Source organism: Esox lucius, chromosome 10 (assembly GCF_011004845.1).
Source record: "Esox lucius isolate fEsoLuc1 chromosome 10, fEsoLuc1.pri, whole genome shotgun sequence".
In the NCBI taxonomy this organism is placed as follows: domain Eukaryota; kingdom Metazoa; phylum Chordata; class Actinopteri; order Esociformes; family Esocidae; genus Esox; species Esox lucius.
This window is the reverse complement of record NC_047578.1, coordinates 27,260,409-27,274,820: the sequence shown is the minus strand read 5'-3', so window position 1 is coordinate 27,274,820 and position 14,412 is coordinate 27,260,409. Positions and strand designations below refer to the sequence as shown.

At 42.6% G+C, this 14,412-nt stretch overlaps 1 protein-coding gene across 5 annotated transcripts in view; it reads right to left on the bottom strand.

The window, feature by feature from the left end:
* Positions 1 to 14,412, bottom strand: part of cgnb (cingulin b) — a 49,865-nt gene that overhangs the window by 28,581 nt on the left and 6,872 nt on the right. For 4 of the 5 annotated variants that reach the window (XM_020050452.3, XM_020050451.3, XM_020050454.3 and 1 more), the window contains 4 exons: positions 5,736 to 6,940; positions 5,442 to 5,542; positions 4,865 to 4,943; positions 1,507 to 1,631 (listed from right to left, as the gene is read on the bottom strand). In XM_020050452.3, the coding sequence (XP_019906011.2) occupies positions 1,507 to 1,631; positions 4,865 to 4,943; positions 5,442 to 5,542; positions 5,736 to 6,911 (1,481 nt within the window). In that variant the 5' untranslated portion in view covers positions 6,912 to 6,940. The remainder of the gene's footprint in view (positions 1 to 1,506; positions 1,632 to 4,864; positions 4,944 to 5,441; positions 5,543 to 5,735; positions 6,941 to 14,412) is intronic. The other variant, XM_010902067.5, reaches the window with a different exon arrangement.

Sequence of the window (14,412 nt, the reverse complement as noted above, 5' to 3'; positions counted from 1 at the left end):
AAAATTTGACCACTGCACCTTCTTCATTCCTTTCCAAAAAAGTCAAAAAGGAACGTGGAATCGTTTAATTTTAACAGAAGGGTTCAAATTAAAAGACCACTGCAAACTGAACGCTTCGGTTCCTCACACAAAACATTTTTGGAAAGGAAAGAAAAAAGTGCAGTGGTCTAAATTTCTTCCGGAGCTGTATAGATATATACTACTGTGTAAAAGTTTGGGGACAATTAGAGATGTCCCTGTTTTTGAAAAGCAATTATTTTGTAAAATATCAAATTGAGAAATACAGTGTAGACTTGTAATGTGGTAAATTATTATTGTAACTGGAAATGGCAGATTTTTTATGGAATATCTACATAGGCCCATTATCAGCAACCATCAAATCTGTGTCCTAATTGCAAGCTGCGTTTGCAAATCAGGTTTATCATTTTAAAAGGGTAATTAAGCATTAGAAAACCCTTTTGCAATTATGCTAGCACTGCTGAAAACGTGTACTGATTAATGAAGCAATTCAACTGGTCTTCTTAAGGCTAGTTCAGTATCTTCAGCATCATAATTTCTGGGTTCGATTACAGGCTCAAAATGGCCAGAAACAAAGAACTTCCTTCTGAAACTCATCAGTCTATTCTTGTTATGAGAAATGAAGGCTATGCCATGCGAGAAATTGCCAAGAAACTTAAGACCTCAACTGGTAGCTTCATTAAATAGTACCCACAAAACACCCGTCTCAACATAATCACTGAAGAGGCAACTCTGGCATGCTGGCCTTCTATTTCTTACTCTGTCTTGGCAACTCTGACTAGAAGGCCATTATCCAGGAGTCGTCTCTTCACTGTTGACAGTAAAATTGTTGTTTTTTGGGTACTATATGTAGTTTATATACTGTGTGTGTACCTCCATGGATCAGACCTGTTTGTCCAGCACATCCCACAGATACTCGATTGGATTGAGATCTGGGAAATTTGGAGGCCAAGTCAACACCTTGAACTCGTCGTTGTGTTCCTCAAACCATTCCTGAACAATTTTTGCTTTGTAGCAGGGCACATTAACTTCCGATGTGCATCAATAAGCCCTGGATATCTATGACCCTGTCACCAGTTCACTACTTTTCCTTCTTTGGACCACTTTTGACAGGTACTGACCATAGCAGACCGGGAACACCCCAAAAGGGCTGCAGTTTTTGGAGATACTGACCCAGTCATCTAGCCATGACAATTTGGATCCATTTTTCCTGCTTCTAACACATCAACTTTGAGGACAGATTGTTCACTTGCTGCCTAATATAGCCCACCCACTGACAGGTGCCATGATAACTAGATTATCAGTGTTCTTCACATAACCTGTCATAATGTTATGGCTGACACGCACACACACACAAACTCTTTAAGGCAATCAGATCATCTCTAAAAATAATGTTTGTAAAAAAAATTAAAAAAAACCAGCAGATTTGTGCTGCCTGTGTCTACACAGCCAACTTGGCCTAATCTGTGACGGGGAGGCCCATCTTACTGTTCTTGGGCATGCTGTAGTTCAGTCTTGTTGAGCTCTAGTTGCTCCTGAAGCAGGAGGTTCTCATTCTGGCTCCGCTCCAACTGTTTCTTAAGATTCCCATCAGACTCAGTTGTCCGCGGACCCTGACAGAATAAAGAAGACAAGGGTCAACATATAGCTTATGTGTGGCGCTATGGTACAGTGGTAACACTCCCGGCACCATGCACATTCAACTCGCTGCCGAAGGTCAGGGCTCAATATCTCCACCAACAGTTGGTCTCTTCAGGGATTTTTCCTCTCCAATTTATCAACTACATACATGCACAACCTATTGGACCGTACAAACATACGATCCACAGTCATCAAAAATGCCCAGGAACCTGACAACTTCAGCATTTACCCTTACTAGGTCAACAAGTTGCTTTGTGGACTCTAACAGGCACAGTCTGTCCGCCCCCACTTAATGCTAGGGGACTTCAAACAATGGATGAAGACATTGCCATATGACTTGCATTGCCCAAAGAAGTAAACCTCCTCCTACTCCATATCTAATCCTTCATATAAAAAGGGATTGAAGAGGAGAATGCACAAACATTTTTTTAAAACACCCACAGCAGCTCACTGTGTGAAGAGAGGCATTTAAATCCTTAAATAAATCCTCTGAGTAACTGCTTGATAGGGGAAACCCTTCAAAAAAGCGTATTATCAGTGACAGATTGTGTAGTACAGGGACTGCGCTCCTTCAGGGAACTGGAACATTTGGTTTTGGGTTTATCTGTTTGCACAGAGTAATGCATAGTCGAAATAATTTATGAAATGGCCAGGGTGTAGTGAGGCACACCTATAAAGAAACAGGTCTCCGTTCCTGCAAACTAGACAGTTAAAATAAATATAATGTAGCAAATGAAAAGGCCAGTCCCTTGTGATACCAACAAAGATCTGAAATATCCCTTTGTGTAAATTAACTGAATGCAATAGAGCAATTCATGTGAGACTCTTAGAGGCAAATAAGGTGAGAGGACATCCCTCTGGCAGTTGCAGGCAGGTGCGCCCAAAACTGATATGGGATAAACCTACACGTATGAGCAACTCTGTGTCAGAATAACCACTCAACTGCAATCCCGCCCCCCCACACTCACCACTTAACACACTCACCATGTTACTGCCAGCCAAAACTACTAAAAACTATTTATGCTCAGAGAGCACTTAAGAGTTGAACCAGCTTGTCAAATTTGTTTTGTTTCTTTGTAGGCATGTATGTTTGCATCATTAGAGCATGCACGAGAGCTTTTCAATGTCCTGTCTTAATTCTAGGATTTGCATTTGGAGTCAGTTACTCATCTATGACAACACTGGAACCAAGCAGGCCTGGCTCCAGGACAAAATTACTGAGGGGGCATTTTGTTATCAACGGAGGCATATGGAATTCATATACCATTTGCAGTGTTTAAGGGGAAACAAAGGAAACAAAACTGGGGGGGTGGCACAGATTCTATCTGGGGAGGAAATGCCCGGCTTTGCCCCCGCCGCCCCGGATCCGGGCTTGGAACCAAGAAAGCGTTAATACAAGCCAAGCTGGCCATCATGATGCAGATTGTCTTCATTGATTATCTTAGTGCTGCAGTATGGGGGGGATTGTGAAGTGTACAGAAAGGGTCTGAACAGATACAAGAAAATGCCTCAAAACCAATTGGATGGCACTCTCTCTTGTAGCAGGACAATAACCCCAAACATTCTGCTAAAGCAAACAATGAGTTAAGGTCAATCACCTGAGTCCAAATGGCAAAAGGAAATGTTGTTCTGTTTGACCCTTGTAAAACACTGAAAACTCAAATTATTGTAAAGTGACATTAGTTTCATGTTAGTAAATATTACACCAGTAACATTTGGACTAATGACTGAAAGGTCCCTGGTTCTAATCCCCCTACTGTTAAGGTGAAAGCTGTCGTTCTGTCCTGAGCAAGACAGAATTGCTCTCAATTTGACAGAGATTGAGAGAAATCTGCAAAGAAGAATAGGAAGAACTGCCCAAATCAAGGTATGCAAAGCTAGAAGAGACATACCCAAGAAAACCTGAAGCTATGACCACTGCCAAATGAGCTTCTAGAAAGTACTGAATAAAGGTCTGAATACTTAGTGGCTCTCAAGGGTCACCCCATTGGAATTTTATCACATACTGCGGGGCATGAAATCAAAATGTAATTAGGAGTTTGCCACTGATTAACACAAAAAAGGTCCATAATGTCACAAGACGAAGTCCATAATACAAGTATTCCAGTACTTATGAGATAAATCCTTTAATTATTTTCTGATTTAAAAAGATCTTAGGTTTAGGTGTATCTTAGGTGTAATATTAACAGTGAAATTACTGTGGGGACCAAATACTTTTATCAATGTAAATTTATTCCTTGGAAACAATGATTCATTTCAAGAAAGTAAAAGGGGACCAATACTTTTGACCACAAGTGCATAGTCGAAGTCTCCTCAGGAAACACCACTTGTGTTAATGAGTAATAATGGCCACCCCTCAGAGCAGTGTAATGGATACCATCAGATACAACAGGGCCCCACTGAAGGGGGGTGGCCGCTAAACAACCAATGGCCTGCTGGTACCGGGTTAAACTCCAACTGGATTATTAATAGATCCAATGAATGAGCAGTGCAAGTGCTCTGTTACCAAGAAACCATCACGGATGATTCACATTACTATTGGTTACAATCACAGAGGGTGATGTATCATTAGATACTGGACAATGAACACACAGACCTGAAACGAGTGCATAGAATCCACTACCAGTATGCAGACTTACACACGAGAACATTTAATGCAAGAGAACAAAGCACTTTTCAAGTCAGATGCAGAGTAGATTACTGCTCATAAGAACACTGCAGAATATAAAAACATTTAGGTAGGGGTGGTTGACAGTGCAAGACTGCAGGACCGAACAGTTTCAAACAGCCCTGCACACCGCTTCACCTCATCTTATTTTTGGAATGTCAAAATGGAGCTCTCTGAGACAAAAGATTATGGTTTGTACAAATCCTCTCATGTGAAGAGGGGAGGAAAAAAAACTCTTAAGCTGTTCTTTAGACATGCAAAGCACAAACATTTACAGACAGCTTTCACTAAAATTGGTCGACCACGGCTGAAAAAGGTACAAAGGCATTAAAGCAGGGCTGCTCAATCCTGTTCCAGGAGAACTAACACCCTGCAAGTTCTCTACAAGCCAAATTTTTCACACCAGATTCTAATAATGGGCTGGATGAAAAGCTAAATCAAGTTAGTAACAAATGGGGTTGGAGAGAAAAACGACCGAATGGTAGATCTTTAGGACCAGAATTGAGCAGCCCTGCATTAAGGTGTTAAAATACTTAAAACTTTGAGCCGTACCGCAGCACCGCTAGTCATCCTGTAGGTAAGGTTGTCCTTCTGCTTGACAACACTCTCAGTGGTCCTGAGGTAGGTGGGTCGAAAATGACAAGAAGTTGTTTGTTAGCAAAATATGGATAGTGATCTCTGGCTGTGGAAAGCATAATGAAGTAAAAGGTCAAAGGTGGTGTGGTCTATGGCCAACCATAAGGGATGTTCTTTGACACAATGCAATGTGAAGTGTCTGGAAACAGACCTTTTCGGGGATAAATTGGCCATATACCACAAAACACTGAGGTGCCTTACGAGCATTTTCAACTGGATATTAATAAACCACAGTTTAAATATTTGTCCTTCACAGTCTAATGTCAGAGCTTGTAGCAACTTCCTGGGTTTACACAACCCAGTTTATAATTACTGATACATATAACAGTACTGCAGGTAATGTGAGCAAGCCGTTGGTACAAAACATAGACAAAATGTTTAATGGCAAAATAGCTCAATGCAAGTTTGAGTGTAGAATTATATGTATCCCTATGCAACTGCTTGGCATCCTTGAGCATATCTTTTGAACTTTTATTACCCCTCTTTCAGGACATTGTTGGCAGCTTGTTTGGTTTGGGATTGTCTACTGATGATCTCTTCATTCTGACCTCTGTGATCCCTTTGTGGGGAAGGCATCTCCTTCAAAGGAAAAAGACAGAGGGTCAGAAAAAAACCTCTATGACCTAAACTTCATGCATGCCTACCTAACCCTAATGCTTAAACCTAAAAGTAACACTAATTATACATTTTACCCATATGTATTGTTAGACCTGGCTCTTCCTCTACTAGCACGCACACAGGCAGACAGACACCCACACAGACACCCACTTACGGGCTTCTTTGGCGGTATGAAAGGACGGGGCTCCTTGACAGCCAACTTTGCTGGTGACTTCATGGCATTTGGCTTAGGGCCAGGGCGGGCTGTCACCTTGGTAATTGAGGTGGAGCTCCTTCCCAGGCTACTGCACGGAGGCATGGATGACGTAGATAATGAGGTGGAGAAAGAAATGGGGGAGGAGGCATAAGGGTTGGGAGTTGGGGGAGGAGGGGTGACATCAGGACAAAAATCTTCCTTGCGAGCATCCAGACTTCTCGACCGCTTGCGTTCATCAAACCGGAGCTGCTGCTTTGCTACAGAACGCCCCCTAGTCTGTCCAGTGGGAGTGCCACTGTTGAACTTGTTAATCAGCTTGTTGATGGGAGCCAGGGAGGTCTTGTCAATGGCTGGAAAATGCTCCTCACTAAACACGACTGGAGGTGGAGGATCAGGGAATGACAAATCAAGGCCATCTCTGCCCAGCGAGTCACCAAGCCCCACCTTACTCTGACTGGCCCCTCTGGGACTTAAAGGTTTGAGGCCTGCCTCATTCAATTCTTCCCCTTTGACCCAAACACTCTCCTTCATATACACTCCATTTACAGCTTTGGGTTCAGGTTCTGCCACATTGGGAACAAGGTATGGTTCTGCTGCTGTGGGTCGGGGTTCTTCCTTGAGCTTTATCCTTACCCTCTCAATCCGTCCTTCCGACCCGGGCCCACCTTCACCCTCTCCTTGGCTCCCAGCCTGACCGTCCCCTGGAGGTCTCTTGAAAGGACTCCTGAAGTCATCCCCAGCCTCATCCTCTGGGGGGGACACTGGAGATCCAACCACTGGTTGTCCAGTTTGGTCGTAAGGGTTCCGGACGGCCCCTCCTTCCTTCCTCCAGGGCAGACTGTAGTAGGGAGAAGATTCGCCAGAACTGGGGTTCTGAGGCTGGGCCTGTTGCGTCTTCAGCTGCACACCATATGAGTCTCCCTTTTCCCCATCCTTCAGCACAACATAGGGCTGTCCAGAAATGCCCTGTACCCTCACTGCCACGCCGTACTTGTTGGAGGGGGGAGTGGCGATGCTGGTGCCCGCTTTAGTCTTTTCGGGGTAGCCGCCGCCTGTGTCGTGGAGGTCCTTAATGAAGCGGATCTGAACGCCATAGTCCAGTGGAGGCTTTCTGTCTGTGGAAAGAGTGGCCATGTTGTCTTCTTTGTTGAGCTATGGGAGACCTGCACAAAGACAGAAAGGAGAATACTTATGCACACACAAACAGCTTCACAGGAATCAGAAGAGTTACAGCAAACAACGACAGTTGTATCAAAGTCAGTCAAATTAATGTTTGCCCCGTTCATCTGAATCTATTCAGTTATATCCTAACCAAAGACTTTAGATGCATGGAGAAATCAAGATCCTGTTAGTCAGTACTGAAGCATTCAATGTCACCAAAAAGCAACCCAATGACCCTGTGGGGTGCGATACATAAGACATGCAAATACAATGTCCTCAAATCCATTAAAGAGGAAAACTGGAAAAGAAAAAAAAAGACCAAAGGCAAAACCACACTTACATGAGGAGACGCATTGATCCAGATCAACAAAACTAGCCGGATGGTGCCTACTGATGGAGACGAGCTCAACACATTCTACACTCTGCCTTATTGCACTCATTCTACAAATGTTCATGCTTGTCATCCCTCACAAAAACAGTTTTTCTACCATGACCACTACAATTTGCCAACCGCCAAAACCCATCTTAAGGCTGCAGTAGACTTCTGTCACATGATGAATTGAACCATGTCTCACACAATCAAACATGCTTAATACCAATTCCATTGCAACATGGGGAACACCCATGTATGGATGCTGCTCACAAAACTGAATCAAAATTAGAACAAATGGATGCTGGACTAATGGACAGCAGACCATCACAGGCTGTGACTAGCAATAACAACTCATCCTCACTGACTTAACTGTGGGGTCTTCCGCTCTACTTATGTGCACCCATGAGTGTGTGGCAGTGCATAAAACCAACTTTGTCCTCAAGTTCAGGCGACACCACAGTAGCATGCCTGATAACCGATACCTGACAAAAGCCAGCAGCATTATCAAGGGCCTGTCTCCTCTCCGCCATCAGCACTATTCATTTGCCTACCGTCGGTCAGGCGACAACAGTACCAAAACAATGTGTTTTATGTGAAGAGGCTTTGAGACATTTTCTCTGGGAATGCCATAAAAACGCTGAACACTTGACCACATACAAAATTTGCTTCGATGGAGCACACACACAATGTAAATATTTATGTATCTGGTTACTGGCACTGATACAGGGTGTCGCTATTATTATAGCTTATTTCTTTATCAATTACTCTTTTACAGTTTCTCTACCATTCACAAGCGGGAAAATGCAAGGTTGTACAGTATTGCCTTCTGTACTCGTTGCATAGAACCACTAACGCTTAATTTTAAGTGTTGCATATATCAGGATGTGTTTGACAAAGAGCAAATGACTGGCACAAAAGAAAAACTGGCTCCATCACACAACATTGTTAGTCATCAATTGCTTTCATTCTCTCTCAATCCCTGGAACATAACTAATTATTTTCACACAAACATGTCAGTTTAGTGACTATGCTTCTCTCTAACTCACGGTTTCCCGGTAGTCACTTATTCCTGCCATTACAGTAATGTATGACTACGGACGTGGTTTGCATATCACCTGCATTGCATCACAGGTATTTCAGACTTCCTCATCCCTTATTCTAGGTTAGTATCGGCACGGAAACAGCTGTATTTACTGCGGCATGTATTATATACTTAGCTGTTTTTTGTTAAATTCTAAATCCTATATGCATTGCAGGAAGTGTTGCTGCTGCCTCGGCAACAGCTAATGGAGATCATAATAAAACTCACTAAACAGATTTTTGTGCTGGCCTATACTTTAGTTAACTTTGTGTTGGTGTGATGTGTGAGAAAGAGGGAGATTAACAAAACATGAAACCCGGCAAGCCTAGTCCAGCCGGACCGCAATAGAAAGTATTATATTACCTCGTATGTGTCTATCCTGAACAAATCCTCTTTTGCCACTGGCCGTGTTAACAGCTAATTGGCCATTAGTGAATGATATTGATACAGTTAAACTGACTAACATTTCTTATTAAGTTTACCTCCACCACAGTCTATGAACTGTTAGCTTTTGCCACTTTCCATTTGAACAGCTTATTAGCCAGTAATAGGCTTACTAGTAACTAATAACTTCCTAGAAATAATCAAAAGAATTGAGCAATTGCTAGGGAGACTGAACGTGTCCATGCCAGAAACAGTCACAATATAACCGTATACAGCTTTAGGCTCACTATTACGCAACTACTGTATGTTGTAGCCAGCAAATGTGTTTGTCTATCCTGACAAACATACTTAGAAAATCCACAAAATAACTGTCTTATTTCAGGCTTACTATAAATGTAGTCACTGGAGGTTTTAGCCAGGGAAGTTTAATCTATACGGAATAATTCAATGCGTCCTGAGCGTCGCCTGCGAGGAGAGACGAACTTGGGACCTATAATCAGGTCTTGGCCAGCTCTGGTTACACGGTCCGGCAATTACATGTGTACGATTAATTGTACTCAGTGGGGCAGCAAGTATACTTGCAGTTAGTTGTTGGGCCACCAGTAGAAATTGTAATTGGTCAGCCTGGTTGGTTGCAGATTCTAATTAGTCAGCCATGTAGTTGGTTTGTCAACCGTGCCTTAAACAAGGGGTCTATGACTAATTGCTGATCCCTTGCCTTCACCCTATTTTCAGAGAATGTCTGGGAATATTTATAACAAAACTAAATTTGACTAAACTTCAACAAAATGTCTAATAGGGATGGGCACAGTTGGTCTAATAACTGAAAATAACTTAATATTCAAGTATGTGTTTGTTAATTTTTGCTCTGCAAATTATTTTACACTTACGTATTTTTTGTTGAAATAAAGTTCTAACTGTACGTTGTACCCTGTAGTAATTTTTTTTATTATTACGTGCAACCGTATAGTATTTGAATAATATTCGGATAATAGTCATGGCCAATGCACATCCCTCATTTCTAATACAAGTGTTAATTCTAAATAGACCCTGGTCTCAGTTTGACTGCCCTGTTTAAATAAACAGAAAATAAAGTATACAGTGCATGTATTTGACCAATTTAATTTTCCTGTATTTTTGTCAATGTCACTGTCTTGTTACGGAGAAGGAACAATCAATCAATCCAATTTATTTATAAAGCCCTTTTTACAACAGCAGTTGTCACGAAATGCCTTTACAGAAACACCCGGCCTTAAACCCCAAGGAGCAAACAACAGCAGTGTTGAATTTCAGTGGCTAGGAAAAACTCCCTAAGAAGGCTGAAATTTAGGAAGAAACCTAGAGGACCCAGGCTCAGAGGGGTGACCAGTCCTCTTCTGGCTGTGCCGGTTGAGATATTAGGAGTCCAATTGGAATAACTAATAAATGCATGTGGGCTAAATCCAGAGTCTATTTAAATGTAGACTAGGTCAGAAGTATGACCAGATGGACAAGGACAGGGACAGCAATGGGCCCCCCAAACCAGGTACTCAGCCGGTGTGGACCAGGACCTCATGTCCTCCTAAAGTTTAAAACAGGAGGAGACTGGGAAAATTCAGAAAATGCATTCCTCATATCAACAACGATATATAGTGGAGAAGGAGAACTGACCCAATCCCCCGGCACAATACAGCGTAAGACCGTGGGACCGAGACAATCCTCATTTGAGTTTACATCACATTGTCTCACCTTACCCAGGAAGTGTTTCATCATTCAACAGGAACACTCAGGAACCAATACATCACATAAGGATTATTGCTATAGTGTGTTGTATTTACACTCACCTAAAGGATTATTAGGAACACCATACTAATACTGTGCTTAATTCTACGTGGCACTGATTCAACAAGGTGCTGAAAGCATTCTTTAGAAATGTTGATAGGATAGCATCTTGCAGTTGGAGATTTGTGGGATGCACATCCAGGGCACGAAGCTCCCGTTCCACCACATCCCAAAGATGTTCTATTGGGTTGAGATCTGGTGACTGTGGGGGCCATTTCAGTACAGTGAACTCATTGTCATGTTCAAGAAACCAATTTGAAATTATTCAAGCTTTTGGTGACATGGTGCATTATCCTGCTGGAAGTAGCCATCAGAGGATGGGTACATGGTGGTCATAAAGGGATGGACATGGTCAGAAATAATGCTCAGGTAGGCCGTGGCATTTAAACGATGCCCAATTGGCACTAAGGGGCCTAAAATGTGCCAAGAAAACATCCCCCACACCATTACACCACCACCACCAGCCTGCACAGTGGTAACAAGGCATGATGGATCCATGTTCTCATTCTGTTTACGCCAAATTCTGACTCCACCATCTGAATGTCTCAACAGAAATCGAGACTCATCAGACCAGGCAACATTCTTCCAGTCTTCCAACTGTCCAATTTTGGTGAGCTCGTGCAAATTGTAGCCTGTTTTTCCTATTTGTAGTGGAGATGAGTGGTACCCGGTGGGGTCTTCTGCTGTTGTAGCCCATCTGCCTCAAGGTTGTGCGTGTTGTGGCTTCACAAATGCTTTGCTGCATACCTCGGTCGTAACGAGTGGTTATTTCAGTCAAAGTTGCTTTTCTATCAGCTTGAATCAGTCGGCCCATTCTCCTCTGACCTCAAGTATCAACAAGGCATTTTCACCCACAGGACTGCCACATACTGGATGTTTTTCCCTTTTCACACCATTCTTTGTAAACCCCTAGAAATGGTTGTGTGTGAAAATCCCAGTAACTGAGCAGATTGCGAAATACTCAGACCGGCCCATCTGGCACCAACAACCATGCCACACTCAAAATTGCTTAAATCACCTTTCTTTCCCATTCTAACATTCAGTTTGGAGTTCAGGAGATTGTCTTGACCAGGACCACACCCCTAAATGCATTGAAGCAACTGCCATGTGATTGGTTGATTAGATAATTGCATTAATGAGAAATTTAACAGGTGTTCCTAATAATCCTTTAGGTGAGTGTATATACACACTTCTGATAGTTGATTGTTTTAAATGCAATCAATCATGCTACGAATGGTTTAAGTAAAAAGCACATGGACTGGATCAGAGCAGTAAAAAGTACCATTCCTTGGTTTTCACCAGGTGAGGTAAGTTCCTAACAAACACCTAAAAGACTCCCAATTACCTGGTCATTTAGGTCTATTAGAAACGTCCCTCACCTGGTGAATACAGCAAATTATTTCACACCAATGAACTGGTGTATGTATTCGTTGTTAAACTCTTGTTCCTTACTGCTTATGACAGATATCATGTGGGGTGGTATCCTCTGATAATCCTCCTATTGTCCCTATTCCTTGTAGCATGAAACACCAGGCGCTATGCTAAGAATGGGCCCGTCATCTCACCGCATCTACCACAGAGCGATCGCCCTTGGCTGCAACGGCTTCATAGATCCACTCAGCCAGTGTTTGCATTGTACACACCTGCACTCCATCTCTACCTCCCCTTCTCTGCCATTCCACCCTTTCACCCAATTTCAAATTTCTCGCACAATCTTCCCCAGTCTCCTACTGTCCTGTCCCCCCCCAGTTGAGTTCCTCCAACAGAGTTTGTGGGATAGCTGTTCTCTCAATAACTGATAAGCTTGGGGTAATAAATCACTAACCAGATGAAGTGGCTATTAGAACAAAGAATCACCAAGGGCCTCAACCATTGGCCCTTACGCTAGTCAAAGTCAGCCTTTGTCTTTCTCACATTCCCAGAATTCCAGATTTTCTCTATAAACAAAAATGTACCACGTGGGTTTGTTGGTTTACGGGGCAGATTGTGAAGAAACTACAGTTGGGCCGTCTAGTGAATGAATAGGTACATTTGGGGGGGGGGGGGGGGGGGTTGAGAAGAGGGGTAAGTCGGGCTATCTGCATTGCTATACATAGACTTAAAACTACCTAAATATGTTTATTAATTTATCAATGTGGTGACTATGAATTTGGGAGTAATTCACCATAAAGCAAATTGACAGTGCTTCAAGAGAATGGGTAAGTGTGTCCAAACTTGAGTTGTACCATATATATACATTCAACAATGCGAAGTGGTTAGATTTGGTTAGTGGATACTAAGCCTTGGTGTTGATGAATTTGGCAAGTGTTTGGTTAATTTATCACGTAAGGCACAGTCACAGGGTCCTGGCTCCTGTCCAACTTAAGGGTCCTCACACATTGTCTAAAACAAGACCTTCGGTCATATCAAATTTTTATGACACATGGAAGAGAGGAATGTCACCAAACACGACAGTCTGCAAGCCAGCCATTGTCCTTACCTCTCACCACACTCCTCTATTTTTAAGAATGCTTTCTTACACAAAAGAGTAACAAACAGGTTTCACTTGTTTATGCTGCATCCACAATGATCCATTGACAAAACCTGACCACATGTGCGTGTATTAACTGGTTAACATACACATCGCCCTGTTAAAGGTTAAACTGGTCTGAGAAGTTTGTCCAGGAAGGCAGGCCTTCCACCAACATACGACTCCCATTACAAAAGTATTTGAAATCATGGACACGTATAAAGTCAATATGCCCGTCTGGCAGCAGCTTTAATATGAAAAACAAAATCAGCTTTTGACTAACTATGGGCATTTTAAATATCAAAGGTTAGTGTACTTTTGTTAACCAAGGTTTGTGGAATGGCATCCACTGTAGAATGCTGAATGAACCCATAATTTACCTATGCGAACAAAACCTTAAACCGGATCTTCCCAGATAAAAGAAACTGCTAAAATAACCAGCAAGACGTGATCAAATTCTGGACCAACAACACTATTCAAGGCATACCACACTAACAGTCAGGCAGAACCAAAACTAGGGTCCGTATTCACAAAACACCTTAAGTCTAAAAGTAAAGTGGATATAAAAAGTCTACACACCCCTGTTAAAATGCCAGGTTTTTGAGGGAGGCTTCCAAGAGGCCTAAAGCAACATTAAAGGAACTGCAGGAATTACTGGAAAGTACTGGCTATGTGCTACATGTGACAACAATCCCCCGTATTCTTCATATGAATGGGCTATGTTGTAGGGTGGCAAGACGGAAGCCTTTTCTTACGAAGAAAAACATCCAAGCCCGGCTGAAGTTTGCAAAAACAAACATCAAGTCCCCCAAAAGCATGTGGGAAAATGTGTTATGGTCTGATGAAACCAAGGTTGAACTTTCTGGCCATAATCCCAAAAGGTATGTTTTTTGGCGCAAAAACAACACTGCACATCACCCAAAGAACACCATACCCACAGTGAAGCATGGTGGTGGCAGCATCATTCTTTCGGGCGGTTTTTCTTCAGCTGAAACCAGGGGCCTTTGTCAGGGTGGAGGGAATTATGAACAGTTCCAAATACCAGGCAATGTTGGCACAAAACCTTCAGGCGCCCATTAGAAAGCTGAAGATGAAGTTCACCTTTCAGCACGACAACGACCCAAAGCACACATCCAAATCCACAAAAGCATGGCTTCACCAGATGAAAATTAACGTTTTGGAATGGCCGAGCCAGACCCCAGACCTGAATCCAATTGAAAATCTATGGGTGATCTGAAGAGGGCTGTGCACAGGAGATGTCCTCGCAATCTGAAAGATTTGGAGCGCTTTTGCAAAGAAGAATGGG